The 20,791-nt window shown below is 46.8% G+C and overlaps 1 protein-coding gene across 2 annotated transcripts in view; it reads left to right on the plus strand.

Moving 5' to 3' along the window:
• The first annotated feature begins 1,782 nt into the window (after positions 1–1,782).
• The window catches only part of Adcy9 (adenylate cyclase 9), a 134,821-nt gene continuing 115,812 nt past the window's right edge, over positions 1,783–20,791 (plus strand). Inside the window, exons 1-2 of one of the 2 annotated variants that reach the window (XM_028894803.1) lie at positions 1,783–2,514; positions 2,699–4,434. In XM_028894803.1, coding sequence (XP_028750636.1) covers positions 2,742–4,434 — 1,693 coding nt within the window. In that variant the 5' untranslated portion in view covers positions 1,783–2,514; positions 2,699–2,741. Of the gene's footprint in view, positions 2,515–2,698; positions 4,435–20,791 lie in introns of those variants that run through there. The other variant, XM_028894802.2, reaches the window with a different exon arrangement.

The raw sequence follows: 20,791 nt of genomic DNA on the forward strand, positions 1-20,791 counted from the left end.
TGTCTCTAAATGAGAGACAATAATATCTTCCTCAGGGGGTTGTGGTCAAGAACAAATAGGTGACTATGGAAAGTGTCTATTGGTCTAGACACTTCAACACTCAGGTCAGTGTTAGCCGACCACTATTACTGCTAGCTTTTGCTGGGTATTCCAGTTTTCCAAACCTCAGATACGCAAGGCACATATCCGATGCTCAATAAACTCATTTTTATTTTTAGCTTTATTCTGAAATAATTTTAGAGTTAGAAAAAAAGTTGTAAAATTATTAGAGAGTTCCCTTGTAGCCTACATCCAGCTTCCATTAATGTTCATGTCTTAGGTAACCATAGGGTAGCAGAATGCCATTGAATAAACTGCATATCTCACCAGCTGCTTCCTTACTGTCTTTTCCTGTCCTACCTTTCCCTTAGTGACCATTCCTAACTTGTGACAATATCTTAGGCTCTGTATTTTGTGACCCTGGCACTGCTGAAGGATACCGGGCAATTTTGTTGTGGGATATGTCTCAGATTGAATTCCTTCCTCAGATGTTTCTTCATAAGTAGGTGGAGATTTTGCATTTTGGACTGGAATATATCAGCAATCACACATTTACTTTTAAAAATTTGTTTATTGTGGTGCAATACACAGTATAAAATCTATCATTTATGCAATTTTAACTTTTCATTAAAGCAACTCAAAGGCACTAGTATATTCATAACATGTAACCACTGTGGAATTCAGGGTGTTGTGTTCCCACGAGGTCCAGACTTTTTCATCACCCCAAAGGAAACCCCAGGCTTGGTAGTGTAGTCAGTATCCAGTTTTTCATACAACCGTGGGCATCCACCACCTGTCTCTGCGGATTTGCTTGTTCTGGACTTTTCACATTAATTCAGTCATACAACATGTGGCCTTTTGTGTTTCGTTTCTTTTACTCAGCGCGTTTCAGAGGTTGTAGCAAGTATAATTCATTAATTTTTATAGTCGAATAATATTCCATTGTATGGATAGTCCATATTTTACTTTCCTATTTCCTAATTCCGCAGTGAGACTGGTGCGGACTTCTGGGATGGGCCTAGGAGGTCAGGGAGGGAAGGAAAAGTCCCCTGTGATTGACAGGAAAGCACTGTACTGCGTGGGGGCCAGGGCGAGACTAGGGAATATAAGATTGTGTTTCCTCGGGGCAGAGTTGACACAGACCAGTGTAGAACTTTTTCGTGGGAAGCTGACTTCTTTTAGTTTCCCTTGTGGAGAGGGAAAAACAGTTGTTCATAAGGATGATGAGAGGTATTCAGGCAGGAGAAGATAAACTTCCCCAGGGTTTGGAAAAGGTGCTTCTCAGTGGCACTGCACTTTAGAAGCTACCTCGGTCTGGCTGGCGATGGCCATCTCTCCACGCCCCCTCTCCCCGCAAGTTCAAAGGGGCCTAGCGCCCCTGGGAGCACACATTCGCTGCTGGCAGAAGGGGAGTTACAGTTAAGCATGGTCAGTTGCTGAAAACTTCGATATACCCAAAAGGTAAACTGCGTTCAGTCGCTTCCTGTGCGGACCTGGAGACCCAGCTACGGGGTAAGTAGTCGGAGGCACCCAAGGCCTTGGAGGGAGGCGGAGGCCGGGTGCCCGGAGCAGGCGGCCCAGGCGCGGAGCGGCCCGGGGCGGAGGGCGGAGCCCAGAGCGCGTCCGCCCCGCCCCGCTGCAGCCCCGAGCCCGGCGCGCGCTCCTAGGCGGGGCGGCGCGGCGCGCTGCCTGTGCGCGTGGCCCGGACCCAGCGGTGGCGTGCGCGGGCCGCGCGTGCGCGCTGCGGCGGCGGGGGAGAGGGGCGGCGCGGGCGCGCGTCTGTCAGTGACAGCGGGAGGGGGAGGGGGCCGGAGATGGTGGCGGCGGCGGCTGCGGCGGCTGCTCTTCCGACATGAGGCAGCGGCTGCGGGAGGGCTGGCGGCGGGCGCAGCCGCAGCGGCATCTGTAGCTCGGGCAGGGCCCCTGGGGCGTGGGCGCGGCGTGCGGGCGAGCGGCGTGCGGGCCGGCCGGCGTCGCGGGAGTCGGGCTCTGCGGCAGCCCGCACCGCCGTCCTCGGAGGGGCCCGCGCAGTGGCCCGAGCTCGGCCCTGGGCGGGGGTGCGGCGCGCTGGGCTGCGGGCAGCAGGCCCTGCTAGACCGGCTGCTCAGACGGGCAGCCCGCCCTCGGGTTCCGCAAGCTCGCGGGCGGGCGGGGGCGCGGGCCAGGGGAGCCCGCTGGTGCTCAGCGGCGCGGGGACGGGACGCGGCAGGAGCCGCAGGTCGGCCCGCGCGCTTTGACGCACCGGGCGCCTCTGCGGCAGGATGAAGCGCTGCTCGCCTCCGGCCGAGTTGTTTTTGCGAAAGCCGCTCCCGGTGCCCGGAGCGCTCAAGGTCTGAACTTCCCTCTGGAGCCGCAGTTGGAGGCGCGCGGGTAGAGGCCACCAGCGGGCGACGGCGCCCGAGGGGGAGCGCAGCGCAGCGCGCCGGGGACCCAAGACTCAGCACCGCCGCGGCACGGGAACCCCGGGAGCACCAGGTACGGCCCGAGCGGTTCTGGCTCGCCTTGGCGCTTTTCTTCGCCTTTATGGGCAGTTTTTGTGAGCATATGGTGCCTTCCCAAGTGGCTCGCCAGAGCTCGCACTCGCGACAAGCACAGGTCGCGTGGCCCTCCGGGAGTGTGTGTAGTAAGGCCGCTCTAATTCTGCTGGTTCTGCCCATAGGTACCCCTGACCCGGTCGGGAAAGGTTCCAAGAGCTCGGCAACATGGCTTCCTCACCCCACCAGCAGCTGCTGCATCACCATAGCACCGAGGTGAGCTGCGACTCGAGCGGAGACAGCAACAGCGTGAGGGTCAAGATCAACCCTAAGCAGCTGTCCTCCAACACCCACCCGAAGCACTGCAAGTACAGCATCTCCTCCAGCTGTAGCAGCTCGGGAGACTCTGGAGGGCTTCCCCGGAGGATGGGCGGCGGGGGTCGCCTGCGCAGGCAGAAGAAACTGCCCCAGCTCTTCGAGAGGGCCTCCAGCCGCTGGTGGGACCCCAAATTCGACTCCGTGAACCTGGAGGAGGCCTGTCTGGAGCGCTGCTTCCCGCAGACCCAGCGCCGCTTCCGGTACGCACTCTTCTATGTGGGCTTCGCCTGCCTTCTCTGGAGCATCTACTTTGCTGTCCACATGAGATCCAAAGTGATTGTCATGGTGGTCCCGGCTCTGTGCTTCCTGATGGTGTGTGTGGGCTTTTTCCTGTTTACTTTTACCAAGCTGTACGCCCGGCATTATGCGTGGACTTCGCTGGCTCTCACCCTGCTGGTGTTCGCCCTGACCCTGGCTGCGCAGTTTCAGGTTTGGACACCTCTGTCAGGACGTGTTGACAGCTCCAATCAGACTCTCACAGCCAAGGCAGCGGACACTTGCTTATCTCAAGTGGGGAGCTTCTCCATGTGTATTGAAGTGCTCTTTCTGCTCTACACGGTCATGCACTTACCTCTGTACCTGAGCTTGTTTTTGGGGGTAGCCTATTCTGTCCTTTTCGAGACCTTTGGCTATCAGTTCCGAAATGAAGACTGCTTCCCCTCCCCGGGACCCGGGGCCCTGCACTGGGAGCTGCTGAGCAGAGCCCTGCTCCACGTGTGCATTCACGCGATTGGGATCCATCTGTTTGTCATGTCTCAGGTGAGGTCCAGGAGCACCTTCCTCAAGGTGGGGCAATCCATTATGCACGGCAAAGATCTGGAAGTAGAAAAAGCCCTCAAAGAGAGGATGATTCATTCTGTGATGCCAAGAATCATAGCTGATGACCTAATGAAACAAGGGGATGAGGAGAGCGAGAATTCTGTCAAGAGGCACACCACCTCCAGCCCCAAGAACAGGAAGAAGAAGTCCTCCATACAGAAAGCGCCTATAGCATTCCGCCCTTTTAAGATGCAGCAGATTGAAGAGGTCAGTATTTTATTTGCAGACATCGTGGGCTTCACCAAGATGAGTGCCAACAAATCCGCTCATGCCTTGGTAGGTCTCCTCAATGATCTGTTTGGTCGCTTCGACCGCTTGTGTGAGGAGACCAAGTGTGAGAAGATCAGCACTCTGGGAGACTGTTATTACTGTGTGGCCGGGTGTCCGGAGCCCCGGGCAGACCATGCCTACTGCTGCATCGAAATGGGCTTAGGCATGATAAAGGCCATCGAGCAGTTCTGCCAGGAGAAGAAAGAGATGGTGAACATGCGTGTCGGGGTTCACACAGGGACTGTCTTATGTGGCATCCTGGGCATGAGGAGGTTTAAATTCGATGTGTGGTCCAATGACGTGAACTTGGCCAATCTCATGGAGCAGCTGGGAGTGGCTGGCAAAGTTCACATATCCGAGGCCACTGCAAAATACTTAGACGACAGGTATGAAATGGAAGATGGGAGAGTTATCGAACGCCTTGGTCAGAGTGTGGTCGCCGACCAGCTGAAAGGTATGTGCCTTTCTTTGCCACCCCACCCCCATCTTGTTTGGATTTAACAGTAGTAACAATAATTGAAAAGGCTCTTTCCAGCACTAGTGTCTGGAGGCAGTTGGCTGTCTCAGAACACCTGACTGTGGGGGAGTCAGTATGCCTGTTTTCTAGTGAGTCAGATGTTGCAGACCTAGTCATACTGCAGACACCAGGACAGTGCTGACCTACATGAGACCTCAGAAGGAAGGAGAACTTTGAAAACTCACGCCTGCCAGTTGGCTGTTGATGTCTCTGAAATTCTGATGGAAAGCCCAGTGAATATGAGGGTATTGGAGCCCTTTGCAAGTTAGACCTTTGTAGCACTTAAAGAAATTGCCTTTAAATCCCATGCAGATGTTTTCCTGTCTCCTTTCACAAAACTGAAACCCCAAGTCCTTTTTCCTCTCCAGGTCTTGCTTTGCTTATGATCAAAATTGGGGTAGGAGGCTGACTCTGTTCTGTGGGATACTGGAAAGTTAGACATACATACCTGCCAGTACACACTGCCTTTGGCCTGAATCAGCCAGTCTCAGTCTCTCTCTCTCCTCTCAAGTTTTTATTTCTGTCTTTCAACTTTCGTTCAGTGCATTGTTACTGTGATACCTGTCTTGCTTTATACAGTCCAGATTGCAGGACACGAGCTACCAGGTGGTCTGGAAGTGGGGCTGTTATGTCTCCCCTGCTCCCACAGGTTTGCATCTGGCTGCTTGGCCTTAGTTCCAGGGTCCTTACTGTTCTTGGTATTTTTGCTGGGCTGCAGCTTACTTTATTTTCTTGTTTTTATATAAGACAAAAGTCTTTGAGATCTAGAAATGGGTGTATCAATTAATGGGACCCCAAACCAGGATTCTCAGTAATCTGCTACATTTCTTTACTCCATCCCCTGCAATTTAAAAGAGTTCCCATGGTTTACTGTAAATCTTCAAGATTGAGGGAACATTTATTTTTACAAGTATAGAGAATTAACTTTGATTTTGAAAAGCTACATTAAAGCTGTATTGTGTTTTGTGGTGCCCAAATGCTGCATAATTACACAATTAAAAGCCCCGGGAGAGGGAGCCTTGGGAGAAGAAGTGATGGTTTAGATCAGAGTGGCAGAGTTTTACTAGTCCAGGCCATCCATCTGCCATCTAGCGCTGCCGGAGTCCAGTGGGCGTTTCCTCCTGACCTGAGCTTCCCTGTCATTTATTTACTTGTACTCTGGCCAGGGTGGGTTTTCTTTCTCCTGGGCTTTCTTTATTGTTTTTATTAGTTGTTAAAGAATTTATGGACACAGTAGGAAAATTCTCACCTGAGAACTCTCTTCGTCTTCGTCTGGAGAGATTTAATGTTGCTGTTGACCGGCTCACAGATGATGCTTTGAGTTTCCTTGGAAAGATCTCACTATGACATGTGTCTTTCTGATGAAGAGTGTGGTACCTTCTTCGGGGCTTCATGGTATCGGGATGTAAGCCCTCTTTGACATTTTGACATCTCCAGACTGGTGCAGGACGGCACTGCAGTGTTCGTAACAATACAATGTGCTGGGTCAGAGGATAGTGAAAGCAGTTTTGTGAGGTGTACTTTGTGTGATGTATCATTTGGACTTCAAAAATAAAAATAGGTGTAGTTATTAAGTGTATTCAGTTATTAAGTTTCAAAGTCGTTGAATTTTTGGAAATATCAGTGTTTGTTAATTTATTGGTGATTTTTATTTTTAATTTATAGGCCTAGGGTCTCAAAGAAACTCCCTCAAGAAAAATACAAAAAAATTCTAGAGGGATTTAATGAATTTTAAGTTTCAAATAGGGTATATTTAGTGAATTTAACTTTAAAACAAATACACATTATATACTTATAAAAAGTTTGTAAATGGACAAGGAAGGAAAAAAATAAAGGGAAGGCTTAAATGAACTGTTACTGATTTTTAAATTCAGTATTCCCTCCCTGAACCATTTTCTCAAGACTGATTTGTTTGCTTTTCCCTGCTCATTTTGAAAAGCATGTGGCTAGGACTCTAGCAATAGCACGCATCTGCCCAAGTCTCTGACCCTTTCTGAAACCGTTAACCGCCTTCTTTTCCCCTGTTCCTTATTCTGGAATTGTGGCGGCATCGTGGCAGGGACCTGTTTCTACCTGATGAATCTGAATGGAATGGTGGCCCATTATTTCCTCACATTCACGTTTTCTCCCTCTCTTTTCCTCTTTGCCCCCTCTTTCTCTTTTTCCTGATTATAACACTCCTCTGTATGTCTGGTACTGTGAACGCAAGCATGGACCCGTGACAGTCCCCGGCCTTGGCAAGCTCCTGGTTGGCGGAGTTGTTGTGAGTGGGTCTACAAGTGGGGGCGCATTTTAGAGAGAGGCACATGTCTCATGAGTCCTGAGATCAAGTGCAGCTCTGCAGATGGGCAGAGGAAGAGAGCCGAGTACAGAGCAGATAGTATGGGCAAAAGCTGTCATCTGTGTTTCTCTGTGGCTTGGGCTTTGGACCCAGTTCATCAGGACCTCCGGGTGACCTCCCAGCAACGGTGACCTAAGGAGTTTGGATTTGATCCAAACTCTCAAAGTGAGAAGGATCCCCTAAGGATTAGGGAAAGGCCAGGTGATCTGAACTGAAAACTTTTTCAGTTCTAGGGGTTGTAGCCTGGAAGGCAGTGAGCCTGGGGATTAATGTGCTGTTTGAGCAGATCCTCGGTGAGGGGGTAAGGCCTGAGGGATGGTAACTGCAGTGTCAGTGGAGAGACAGCTTGTGAGTAGTAGTAAGATAACCGGGTGGGACCCCAAGCCAGGCTTAGTCAGAGGCTGGGATGGGGCGGTTATGTTTCTGGAACTGACTAGGAGATTGTCTGGAGTGAGGAAGGGTTGAGATGCCACTGCAGTGTGGTGAGCATGGAGGATGAGGGATCTCGTTTATGAACGAGTCTGGAAACCCTGTCCGACTCATTCACCCTTTCATGAGAGTCTGTGCTGTGCCCAGTTCCAGGTTCCGGGGCTACAGCAGGGTACAGAGTGGGTTAAAATAAATCCTGTTCTCATCTTATGAAGCCTGGGTTTTGAGTGAATAATTGGCTTTCTAGTTTCAAACAGGGCCATTTCACTGGTGGAGTTAATAGAGAAGCCCAAGATTTTGGAAACAATCCACAGAGTTACAGCAATTATAAAACTGAGGAGAAGGAGCTAAATTTGAGCTACAGGAAGAGTGGGCCCTGCTGTAGTGCTGAGATAAACCTCAAAGCTGGAGGGATCCTGGCCCTTCTGTGTGCTGTGACCAGAGAGTGAGGATGCTTATCCACTGTGTTGGTTTTTCCTGTGGAGATGCAGAGTTGTAGAGGCAGAAATAGAAACTTAGAGGAAAGTGTCCCCAGCTGCATTCTCCTCCCCATATGGGTAGGCTTAATTTTTTGCAGAAAGAATTTCTGGTTGCCATCGCACCGTTAGACATACAGATAAAGACGTTTCCACGGCCAAAATTTAGGCAGTGGAGCACCTGGGTGAGAAACAGAGCCTCCATCGACATTCTCGGGTAGGGTGTCTCCGACGCGTTGAGACACAGCCTCTCAGGAAGCAAGTGGCTTAGATAAGATGAGGCAGAAAATGTGGCCTCATAGCTGGCAAAGGAGACAGCAGCCGGCGGTGGAGCGGCCCCTGGGGATGCTTTTGAGACCTTGCGACGTAGCCTAGGCTCTCCTTGCACTGATACCCCAGGCTGGCTCAAACTTTGCAGTCCTTCTGCCTCAGCCTTGCAAGCGCGGGCTGCAAGCGCAGGCTGCAAGTGTGGGCTGCAAGTGTGGGCTGCAAGTGTGGACTGCAAGCGCTGGCTGCCATGCTGCTCTTTTCTGTGACAACCTTCTCAGGCCCTTTGGGACCAAATTACGTGGCTTCAAGTAAGTTGCACACAGCTGTTAATTCTCAAGATAAGCTTTTGGGTGGATTAACTTTTGGCAAGGAAATTAAGAACTAGGTTTGCTGAATCCCTGGTGGAACGCAGAAGAGAAGGTAATATTTTAGGGTAGAATCACTAAGAAAGTTGAAGATGAAAAGGAAGTGTCCTAACAATCGCGTTTCTGTTGACTGGCCAGTGTCACATGCCTACTTAATCCTGTAAAAAGAAAGCTCTGCTGACTTTTCTACGCATGGGTACTTTGGGTGCAAGCCTTTTGGTTGGTGAGTGTGGTTTTGGTATTTTGTCTGCTCATTCACCATTCATCTGCATGTCTGCTTTTCTGGTGGTGGCGAGAAGCTGTCGGCCACAAAGAGTGGGACCGAGTGGCGCTGCATCCACTGGGCTTTGACCTTCGTGTGCAGTTTGCATTGAGACACCTGAAGACCTTCCCAACAGGATCCAGCATCGCTGGAAGGGACTTTATAAAGGGATGTGTGTTTCCAAGTGGGAAGGAACTGATGTGTGAACTCTAGACTGGAAGGAGCTGAGCATCACAGTCTTAGCGATGCCTGGCCTGCACAGAGGGAGGGATGGGCCAGGGAAAGGGGCGGGCTTCCCCAGGGAACACTGGAGAAGGCTGAGATGATAGTGTTCTCCTGACGAATCTGGTGCGCTGTGCCGACAAGCCGCCCAGTACCTAAGCCAGACTCGGCATTTGTGAAGGGAGCTGGACTTGAACTGCTTTTGGAAATCGGGGTGTTTACTGTAGTGTTCATGGTGTTGTTTTCCTAGAGTATCTGGTACCCTGCGTACTGACTTGAGTGGGGAGACTCAGTCCCTTGGAATAGATGAGAATGTCAGCTTTCTCCTTGATGCTGGCAGTACCAATGGAGGCAGACCCGAGGAATGGGACAGATTTAAGAACAAGGTGAACAAAATCCTAGGCCTGGGACAGTCAGGCTTATGAGGCTTTCTGTGAGCCAGTAGCTCAAAGCTTTTGGTCTCAGGACACTCCTAGAGTATTGAAGTTACTGTTTATCTATAGATTTTCTTTTACCATATTAGGAACTAAAATGGAGAAATTTAAACAAGTACTTTCAAAATAATAAACCCACAATACCATCACATTAATATAAACAACATTTTAATAAAAACAAAAACGTATATAAAAAGTAACTGTTTTCGGACATAAAGAATTGGTGAGAAGAGGAAGTCTGTTTAATGTCTGTGCTGATCAAAAGTGAATTTGAAGAATTATAGCCTCTGTGTAGTGGAAATCGGCCACGCCACTGTAGCCTGTTTTGAGTATGTCAGCCCGGTTGTCTTGACTGCCTCGGTGTGCCGTCTGGTCCTGGAGAGTGAAGGACACACGGCACATGTGTCCTTACACAGATCAGTCCTTGGGAAGCGAAGGAGCATTTTATTGAAATCATTGTGTGGGTATTTTCTTTGACTTCTCGCCAACACTAACAAACAGGAGTTTCTTTTCTTGTGTGTGTGGGGGGCACTTTTTGAGACAAGGTTTCTCTGTGTTGCTCTGGCTGTCCTGGTACTTACTCTGTAGACCAGGCTGACCTTGAACTACCTGCCTCTGCCTCCCGAGTGCTGGGATTAAAGGTGTGCACCACCATCCCCTGGCCCCAAATAGGAGTTTCTTAAAGCTTAGGGACAACATGGAGCCCAAGGCCTTGTGGTCAGTTTCTTTTGTATGCTGGCACAGAATGTTTTACTGGATTTTTAAATGAATTTTCTCTTCAGGAATGACTTTATAGTGACAGGCACTGGCCGTTTGGAGAATACCCGTTTCTCCAGTTAAGAAGCTAGTCTAAGTGCTAAAGTCAGGACAGTCTGTCTGTAAACACTGGGAAGATGCTGACTTGACAGCCGCTGGCATATGCTTTCTAAAATTCTCATTTTCACTGCAGAGTTTGAACTTTTGTCGTTATCAGCAAACACTGTTGATTGCCTTGAAGGGACGACAGCCTACCAGTACTCATGCTTGTTTGTAGTTTGTCTGTAGGTCAAGTACGGATGATGTTCCGTGAGAAAGGCTTTCAGCCCCTAGCTGCATAGTGGCTCTCCTGACAGCCGGGGGTCTTGCTGTGTGACACAGTGCTGGAGGCATGCTCCCATTTTATCACACACTATTAAAAAGACACAAACTCAAGGTTGAGATTGAATAGTCATTAATTTCCCCTGCTTCATCAAGGACATTCTTCAGTGACACTCTTCTCCTCTGCAAGCATGGGGTGGTGAGGAGTGCCCTGACATTACGGTTTGGTCCTATCGTCTCGAGTGGTGGGGGGATGAGCATTTTTCACTCACCTCAGCTGTTGTAACACCGTGACACAACCATGCTGAAAAGACAAGTAAGGTCTTTTTGTCTTTATGAAAACAGTTCTTCGCTCACAGATGCCCTGCTGTGTGATTAACAAAAAGATCCCAGCTAGCCGTGTTCGTCTGCCGTGCATGATATTAGCGTGAAAGCAGGTGTGGTGGAGCATCCCTGTAGTCTCAGCATGCAGGAGCTGGCGGCAGGACCACAGTTCAGGGCCATCTGCAGTTACAGAATGAGTTGAGGGCAGCCTGAGTTAGATGAAACCCTGTCACACAAAGAAAGAAACAAGACAAGACAGCGCTTGTATAGAGTGCCCACTAGACATTGTCTTAGGTGGGAAATAAGCTGCCGACGTGACAGGCATTTTCTAGTTCACAGCTTTGCTTTTCCTTCAGACTCTGTGAGGAAGTCCGTGTTGTCTTGCGGTTGTTTGCCGTGCCCGCTCTCGTGCGCTGTGATCTAGTGTTGGGTGCCTGGCTTCTGACCCCCTTGGGTTCTGTTCTCTGTTCTGGGTGTCTTTACTGCAAGACCCGGACTGGCTGCCTGGGGCTCCGCAGTGCACAGGGAGCACAGACCTCTGACAGGTTCTCTCTCGAGAGCGGAGGACCAGATGCGGCGACTCCAGTGGAGCACTGATAGTGTAGTGACTTGTTTGCAGAGCGGTAGTGGCCATTCGGTCACCAAGAACCATTGGGTCACCAAGAACCAAGTCTCCCCGTCGGGGGCCTGTGTTTTGTCCCCACAGAAGGGCTCCTCTCCTGGCTATCCTCTGTTTGGGGAACACTGAAACCCAGAACACCCCAGGGACCGTGACTGTCAGTCTCGTGAATTAAAAAGGGCAAGTGTCCAAACTGCAAACCCTGATAGCTTGCTCTGGTTACACTGTAGCTGCTGAGCTTGGCTCTTCCTCAGTGGAACCCCCTGGGAGCTCGGCAATATTGTTTTTGGGCAGCTTCAAGTCCCTACAGCTTTGAGGTACTTAAAATGATGTGGCCCTAGATCATTGAGGAATTATGGGAAAAGCCTCTGCTTTGCGAGCCTGGAGATATGATTGAAGTTTAAGTGAAAGCTGTTATTCTACTGTAAACTCTTTTATTTATTCACTAAATATTGAAAGAGTTCCTACCATTGGTGAGGCAGAGACAAAGCCCCAGAGACAGACTGCGGTGCTTTCCTGGAGCACGTGACCTGCATGTGTGAGGAGGCCCCCATCAAATGCCACACGACGACTGCGCACTTAACTTGCCAGTGACACAGTATGAAGGAGGCTATGCAGGAGGGACTTTTATTGTCTCCATTTTGTAAGTGAGGGAGGAAGTAGGGAGAGGCTCGGTAACTTGGAATGTTCAAGCAGCCCGAAAGAGTTACTAAGTGGTTAATCCAGCACTTACATCCAAAGGAATGTATCAGAAAACATGAGTGCCCACCTCATTGAGTTGTAGGGATTAAGAGTTAAGTACAAGTCAAGTGCTTAGAAAGAACTTGGCACACAGGAACTCTCATCAGAGACTAGGTCCACGAGCTGATGGTATTGAAAGCGGTGATTCTTATTCAGCGGCATCCTGAGCAACCTTACCTTTCTCTGCTTCTTTCCAGTTCACACAGCATTTTTACACGTTGTCCCAGCTGCTGTGAAATCATATCACCATAATGCATGTGTAAAGGATTTTTATTTCATTGGCCTTATTCCTTCCCTTTTTTATTTTTGGCTGGTTCTTTTTAAAGTTTTTTTATTTTATTTATTCTGTGTGTGTGTGTGTGTGTGTGTGTGTGTGTGTGTGTGTGTGTGAGTGTGAGTGTATACACACCCATTCGTACTACCGTTGTGCACATGTGGAATGTGGAGGCCAGAGATCTTCTGAGATTGGTTCTTTTCTTTCAATATGGGACCCAGGGTTGAACCCGGGGGCCCCAGGCTTGTGCAGCAGGTGTCTTTACCCACTGAGTCATCTTGCCATCCCTGTTTCAATTTGTTTTTTTAAAAGAAGAGATTATTTTAAATTATACATGTGTGGGGGGCTTGCCTGAAGAGGCCGAGGCGTTGGGTTCCCCAGCTATAAGCTGCCTGTGTACCTACACTAGGGACCAGACTCCGGTCCTCTGGAAGAGCAGCATGAGCTCTTAACCTGTGGGCCATCTCCCAGTCCCCAGTTAGTTTCTTAACAGCCTTTCAAGGTAACAATGGCTTTCTCCATGAATCCATATAGATGTCTCTTGGAATTTATATTACTTGATATTGCATCTCATTACAGATCTCTGTGAAATATCTTTACTTTTGTTTTTCAAGACAGAGTTTCTCTGTGCAGCCCTGGCTGTCCTGGAACTCTCTCTGTAGACCAGGCTGGCCTTGAACTCAGATCTGCCTGCCTCTGTCTCCCCTGTGGGAGACCTGCTCCCACTTTTCCCCCCCAGAGGGTACTCTTGAGGAGGGAGAAGTGAGAAATATTTAGATAGAAGGAGAGAGGGGAGAGAAACAGATAGAAACACAGGATAGCCTCGGGAGGGCCTGGATCATTGTCCAGAGGCCCCTCCTGTTTCTTCTAAAAGGCTATTTATAGGAATGCCAAAGGGTGGAGCAAAAGACGTCCCTCTAGCTCACCCAAGTGTGGACTCTTCCAATCACCTAGAAACCATGCACATGGTCAAGCAATCCTCTAATGCAGCCCTGCTGGGTAAAGCAGACTCGGATCTCACTAGGAAACCTTTGTGGGCTTCCACACTCCTGAGTGCTGGGATTAAAGGTGTGCACCACCACTGCCCAACTGAAATATTTTTATTTTTAATTATGTGTGTGCATATGTGTCTGTGTGGGCATATGTGCATGTGAGTTCATTGCCTGTGGAATTCAGAAAAGGGTGTCAGCCCCCTGGTACTGGAATTACAGGCAGTTGTAGGTCAACCGACAGGTGCTAGGAACTGACTTCAGGTCCTCTTGAACGGCAAGCCCCTAACTGCTGAGCCGCCTCTCTAGTCTCTCCTTACAGAGTACCCTACTTTCATACCCAGTCTGTATCATCTTAAGCACACAGGGGCTCCCACAGCTTGGATGCCATGTCCTTTTCATCCAATCCCAGTAGCTTATGGTAGATTTTCTTCTCAGTAGCATTTGTAAGTAGCACAGAAATTATAGGTATTGAAATCTCATTAATTCAGCTTTTCTGATATGTTTATACAGAGAGACAGCTAAAGTTTGCCCTATCCTGTTTTGAAAAGAAAATTAATAGCGTATACATGTTTACATGAAGAAATGAACCACAGAAGAAAGCCATGTTCATCTCCCAGCTATTGGGAAGCTCTAGTTTGCGTTCTTGCAGTTGGCAATTATGAAGCAACGAGGCATTTATTTTCACAGTATCTTCCCACTGAGGTCTGCTGAAGGACATGTGTCTGTGACTATAGATAAATAGCAGTGAAGAACAGTAAAAAGAAAATCCTCACACTAAGATGTTGAGGACCTGTTTGCAGACTGAGGAGTATACTCAGGACAGCTGTGGATGGTTCCAGAAGCAACTCCAGTAGTTCCCTTCTTAGGAGCCGTGTTATGAACAGTGCCTCCTGGGAAGGAGTGCTGGGTACTCTCACTTCCCTCAGACATTCTTGTGTTTGACTTACTTGTTCGTGGGTGGTGTTTTTCCACTCTGCTGCAGATAAGGGCTTTTCACAGTTTTAGCACTGTTGACATATTGTAGCCGCTCAGTGGTCAACACTCAGCCCTTTCTCTCTCCTGGGTTGCACATCTGTGGATTCAATCAGATAGAAAATATTCAGAAAAAAATTGTATTTGTACTGAATATGTACAGTCTTTTCCTTCCTTCTTGTCTGTATTCCATAAACAATCTAGTATAATGCCTAGAATATATCTACAGTATAATATCTATATCACTTACATCATATTAGGTATTGCTAGTAATCTAGGGCCAACCGGGACGCAGGAGGGTATGCATATATTATGTGCAAATGTTGTGCCTTTTTATCTAAAGGATTGGAGAATTTATGAATGGACACTGGTATCCATGGAGGTCCTGGAAGCAGTCTCCCTGCCACCCCATAAACACTAAGGGACCCACACTTGGCTTTGAAAGTTTGAGAACCATTTTTTAAATGTCTTAGAGGAAATGTGAAGTAAACACAGGGCAGCCTTGGGTACTAGTCCTCATCTTTTCCCTTGCTCCTGTCTAGTGGAGGAAATATTACTCCAGCTTCTGCACGCTACATTGTGGACACTGTTGAGTGCTTAGCAAATCTTGGAAGCCCTGGATTCAGTCCTCATCACAGAAGAACCAAACCCAAACAATCACCCACCTGCAGCCTCTACTCAGTCAACTACCCAGCCATTCCCAGCAAAGCCTGTTGCCCTCTGCGGCCTTCCAGTTTGTTCTGTGTAGCTGTGGGGTGTAGTCTGACATGGAGCAGCATCCGCTACTGAGTTTAATCTTCACCAGAGGATAGGGGCTTGACAGGAACTGGAATGGGTGATGGCAGGGAGAGCCAGTCAGGACATGGCCTGGGCATGTGAAAGAAGGCGGTGGGCACCAGAGCGGCAGCTTCTGGCCTGGTGTGTTCCTGTGGCCGGAAGGCCAGGGGAACAGCCTGGGCTGTGGGGCAGGAAAGCACAGGATTAGGAACCAAGGAAAATGCAGGGTTAGTTCACTCAGGCAACTTATAAACTTTTTCAAATGGAGGTTTCAAGAAGTGGATTTATCTTGAATAATTTTATATCCTTGATAATTCTTACGTCATTTATGTATGTGAAAAACCAGGATCACCTGCCCACCTACCCCCTTTTTGAGGGAGTGAAGCTACAGGTTAGTTGCTGCACATAATTTCCAGGATTTTTATGTAAGACTATTAAATTCTGTTCAATTTTTTTCCTTGCAAAGGGGGAAAATGTGGTACAAAAATCAGCTTTTCAGTCATTTGTTTCCATGTTTGATTTATTTGGGAAGTATTAGCTTACCTTTTTTTTTTTTTTTTTTTAAAACAATCTGGCCTAGAGAGAGGAAGAAAACACACAGGCATCTGATTTATATTTTTGTATATGTGTATTAAAGCTATGGCATTTTAAGTAAATGTTGTTGTGTAATATTGATCTGGTTAATTTTACCCTGCTAAGTGTCTCTGCTTGAAAGTGTGGGTGGCTCTGTGTTTGTGACTCTGTGTAACTGAGTTCTTATGCCCAGGAGAAGATGTTTCTTAGGCATTGTTGTCCCTTCTGTCTTATGAAGGAGCTGTTTGGACACAGGGATTAATTGCATTTGTGAAGTGGATATGCTCTTGGAGATTAGCGTTCCACGTTAAGATGCTTCTCCACCCCAACTTGAGCATGTTTGGCAGAGCTCGCCCCGCCCCGCGCCTGCTCAGTCTTCCTGACTTTCAGATTTCTCTTGTTTATAAAATGTAAACTTTGAAGTGGCTGTGCCTTAAGGTCCCACTGTCCTCTAGGAATAGCTGAGATTCTCTCAGGATTGGAAAATAGTACTTTTCTTAATACGGAGAAGTGGTTTCCCCTTTGTCCGTTCGTTTAAACCAGGAACCCTCATTTAGACAAATTTAGCATAGGGAAACTCAGATTTACAGAACCACTAAATTATGGGGTGTGTTTGAGATTCTTAACTTCATAGAGGACTCTTTGCTGCCTTTAAATATAAGTAAGGGTGAATTCTAAAAGTATAAATTTACACATGGGTTTTCAGGATCACATTTGTTATATAAAGCAAGAGTATCCCATGAGGACCCCCACTTGGCTTTGAAAGTTTGAGAACTGCTTTTGAAATAGCTTGGAGGAAATGAGGAGTGAATATAATTATTTAAAAGATGTGCTTTTTTTTTTTTTTAATCTTTGTGTGTGTGTGTGGTGGTATGGGGAGTGAGTGGGGGTGCTGGGCTGGGGAGTAAGGAGGTAGAAATACATGTGAAGGTCAGAGGGCTGCCTTGGGTGTTGGTCCTTGAGACAGGATCTCTGTGTTGGTTGCTGCACAAGGCTGGGAGACCTGGGAGCTTCTGGGAATTTTCCCTCTCTGCTTCCTGTCTTGCCTTAGGAGCTCTGGAGTTACAGGTGTATGCCACCACGTCCACCTTTACATGAGTTCTCCCTCGCCTGTATGTGAGTTCTGACCTGACATTATGTCAGAGATCGGAAGATTAGTTGTCCATAAAATGAATTTCATGGTGTTTACAAGTTTTTCATTAGTGGGAATGGGCAAATATTGGATTAATAAGGTCCTTACCAAGTGTGCCATTCCGAAGTTATCTGCTTCTCCTGTCTTTCCCCAGGCTGCCTGCTGTTTATAGTATGTTGGACTTGCTGGTCCTCCTGTGAGCCCCCAACCTGGATAGTATAAAGATGTTTACATGCTTCCTTCTGCATATTTTACATCACTTCCATCACTGATGTGGAACATTTTACCTCCCTGCCCCCACATGCAGTGGAGAGAATGTACTAGGACAGGAACAGAGAGCCCTGAGCATGCCGCTGGGCACCACCCTTCTGCTTTGTTTATCTGGTTGAAAGCTTGTCCTTCTCTTCTTGCGTTTCTTATCCTTTCTAAGGAATAGCAAGGGCACTCCTGGCAGGGAACGTAACATTTGCTGTGGTTTGCAGGGCTGGTGAAATAAAGGAGCGAGAGGAAAATGCTCTGTTTGGTTTTGAGACACAGTGTTGTCATTGAGTACCTGTGTCCCAAGACCTGCGGGCAGATTTAACCTCCACAGAGGCCAGAGTGGTGAGAGACCCTAGTTGCCCTGAGAGTGCAGTTGAGCAGAGCCTGGCAGCCTGAGTCAGTCTCGGAGGTCCAAAGTGACTGGGGTTGTTCTTGTCAGCTTGGAAGATTAAGAACCTTAGGCTTGCCATGCAAACAAGATACTTCAGAGGCATTTCCTCGTCTTTTACAAACATTTCCCAGAGAATCTCTCAGCTGGAATGACTTAGCACACTGTTCTTTCTGGCTCAAGAGAGAAATTTTTATCACGAGGGCTTTGAGAGATGATGGTTGTAAGTTGTCAACTTGTCCCTCCACTGTAGCTGGAGTTCAAGTGGAAATGTTTGCTTTCCTAGCTCTGGCCGCGGTGTTACTTTATTTAGTAGCCACTGACTTTCTGATGCCTCCCTTGGAGGCGCTCCCCCTTGCCGTAATGTTTCTGTCTCTTCAGCAGTCTTGGCTGAGGTGTGTGAACTCTTTTTTGATTTACTTTTTCATAACAGATTTTTTTTTTTTGAGATACAATTTACATGGCATGCTATTTTCCTATGTAAAGCATTCAATAAAATGGGTTTTAAATTGCATGTACTTGTGTGTGTGTGTGTGTGTGTGTGTGTGTGTGTGTGTGTGTGTGTGTGTGTGCCAAAGCATGCATGTTAAGGTCAGAGGACTGCTTGTGCTAGTCTCCTCCCTCCTCCTACCATGTAGATCCTCAGGATTGAATTTAGGCTGTCAGGCTTGGCAGCACACACTTTACCTCCTGAACCATCTCATCAGCCCAATTCAGTGGGTTTTGTTTTTGTTTTTAAATAGAGCAGTGTGACTATTACTACAATCAGTTCTTGGAATTTTTATCACCGTTAGCTGTCACTTCCCAGTCTTCCCCTGCCTGCCTCCCAGCCTCTGTTTCTGATGGTGCAGAGCCTGCAGATATTTCTTTCGTACAAGTAGAATCGTTGGACCTTTGATGTGTTGCATCTTTTGCTAGATATCATATGCCCCTGCCCCACGTGCTGAAGATCACAACTAGGACCCTACATGTGTTAGGCAAGCACTGTTCTGGTGTAGCCGCAGCCCTGTGCTTCCTGACTTGGGACATTGTAACAGGACTCAGCATATCCCAGCAGGAAGGTAGCTCCCTTTTATTAGTCCATCCGTCTGTAGATGGAAAAGGTATTTATTCTTTTCTCGAATAAACAACCAAGCTTGGTGCTACTGGCCTATGAAACAATGAGGAACTTTTATTAATCAATAATATACCATGACTAGGATGTAGCTTTTTTATTTTTGCCAATGTTTATGGGTTTTCCTGAAAGCATGGTTAATGAGAATTAGTAATGGATTATACTTGAATGTACATGTTTCATATAACCAGTTTAGTTAGGTTTTTTGTTTGTTTGTTTAAAAATAGCCTTCCTTCTAGGTTTATTCCAGGTTGATTAAACACTAAGTTCTTGGGACTCTTCGCTGTCTTCCAGCCGGTTCCTTAATAGATGGTTTTAGGGGAAGCATGTGGTTGAGTATGAAACTACTCTCATTTGATATTTGATATTTTGTAGATGTAAGTACCAGTTATAGTAAGTTTTTCTGGATGTCTGGGTTTTCTGAAGATTTCATCCATTAGTCAATGAGAAAAAAATTCCTTCCTCCTTATTTATTTTGGAGATGGAGTCTCACTTTGTAGTTCAGGCTGGCCTTGAATTCTTGGCAAGTTTCCTGCCTCAACCTCCCAAGTGTTGGGATTTCAGGCATGAGCTACCTTGCCTGCCCGGCAAGTTTTCCTGTTTTAACCCATTTAAACATCTGGTTCTACATTTCTGCAATGTATGAAACAGTTTCATAAAAATGAAAAATGCCAAATAAAATGTAATTTTCTTGATGACTCAGTTATTTTTACTACTTGTTATTTGGCCTTTACTAATACAGCAATTTCCTTTTAAAAATAGGGGTTTTTTTTTTTTTGCTTTGCTTTAAGCAAATGAAGATTGCTCCATTTTTCTAGTCCTTACATTTTAAAAATTAAATTTTCTACTTACCCTCTTGCTGTCAATTCTCACATAAGTGTTTATGTTTTCTTATGGCAAATTTGCTCAGGCTTTTACATTGGTCTATAAAAACAAAGCAAAAAATATTTAAACACATTCATCTTGCTGAGATAGTCTGATTAAAAGGACTAGGAATTGGACCTAGGCTTGGTGCTACTGGCCTATAATCCCACGACTCTGGAGGTAGAGGAAGGAGCCTTAGGAGTTCAGGGTCATCCTTAGCTACATAGGGAGTTCAGGGCCAGCCTGGATGGACTATATGAGACCCTGTCCTAGAACAGATTAAAAAACAAAACAAAACCTAGAAAGCAAACAAAAGGACTAAGAATTCTATCTTTGTGTCATTTTTTGTATAAATTCTGAATAAATGAAGTTACAAGTTACATGAGTTCAGAGTAAGTATGTCACTACAGAATTTTTTTTCTTTTTTTAGTATTTGTTTATTTGTTTGTTGATTTGAGACAAGGGCTATATAGCCCAGTCTTGCCTCGACGTACTATCTATCCAAGGCTGTCCTTAAACTCCCTCCTGTTTCTATTTTCTCCAAAGTCACCATACCAGGCTTTGGGGAGGCTATTTTTTTAAAGGGAGGGAGAAAGAAGTTTCATTGAGATTTGTATATTAGCCAATACAGCATGTTTTCCATAGTAGATTTCTTTTATGTATTTAAAAATAAAAGATGGTAATTCTAGGCCAGATTCTGTAATTGTTAATTAACTAGAGCTAATAATGAACTCCATAGCAGTTATATTACAAATCTAAAATGTGAGCATTGCAGAAAGGCTGATTTTTATTAAAGTATACCAGAATTTTGCAATAGTATTTTTGCAGAATTTCACAAGAAACATCTGGAAAACTGTTACACATATAGCAATTTTGTGTGCTCTCTGACACACGGCCAAGGAGAGCTGGATACCTGTCTTCTCTTTGGTTTAAGCTGAAGGTGTGTGTGGAGTTTTCATCCTGGGAATCTTGTCACCTGATGTTCAATGGTGCTGACAGTGCTGACTTGTCATGTGTGTTGGGAAGACCTGTGCTTGTGGAAGGGCCCTGCACACAGCTAGCTTGCTCCGTGCAGGCTGTCGGTGCCTTCATTTTCAGTGTAGTATGTCATTTAAAATTGTTGTGTAGTTACCTTGGCAATTTGAGTATCTATTTTCTCCTTGGAAAAGAGGATGTGGATTAGGGTCGATGAGATCATGTATATAGAGTTATTGGTCCTACTGGGTATTCAGAGAACATTGATTTTACCCTACTGCCCTCTCCAAAAAGCCCATTTTTTTCAGCACTCAAACCCGAGTATTTGATGCTACCCCATGAGAAATGCTGTACAGATGTAGGGCTCAGAATGTACCTGCATCTCACATCAGACATGCTAGCCAAAGGGAGT

This window comes from Peromyscus leucopus, chromosome 8b, assembly GCF_004664715.2.
Source record: "Peromyscus leucopus breed LL Stock chromosome 8b, UCI_PerLeu_2.1, whole genome shotgun sequence".
Classification (NCBI taxonomy): domain Eukaryota; kingdom Metazoa; phylum Chordata; class Mammalia; order Rodentia; family Cricetidae; genus Peromyscus; species Peromyscus leucopus.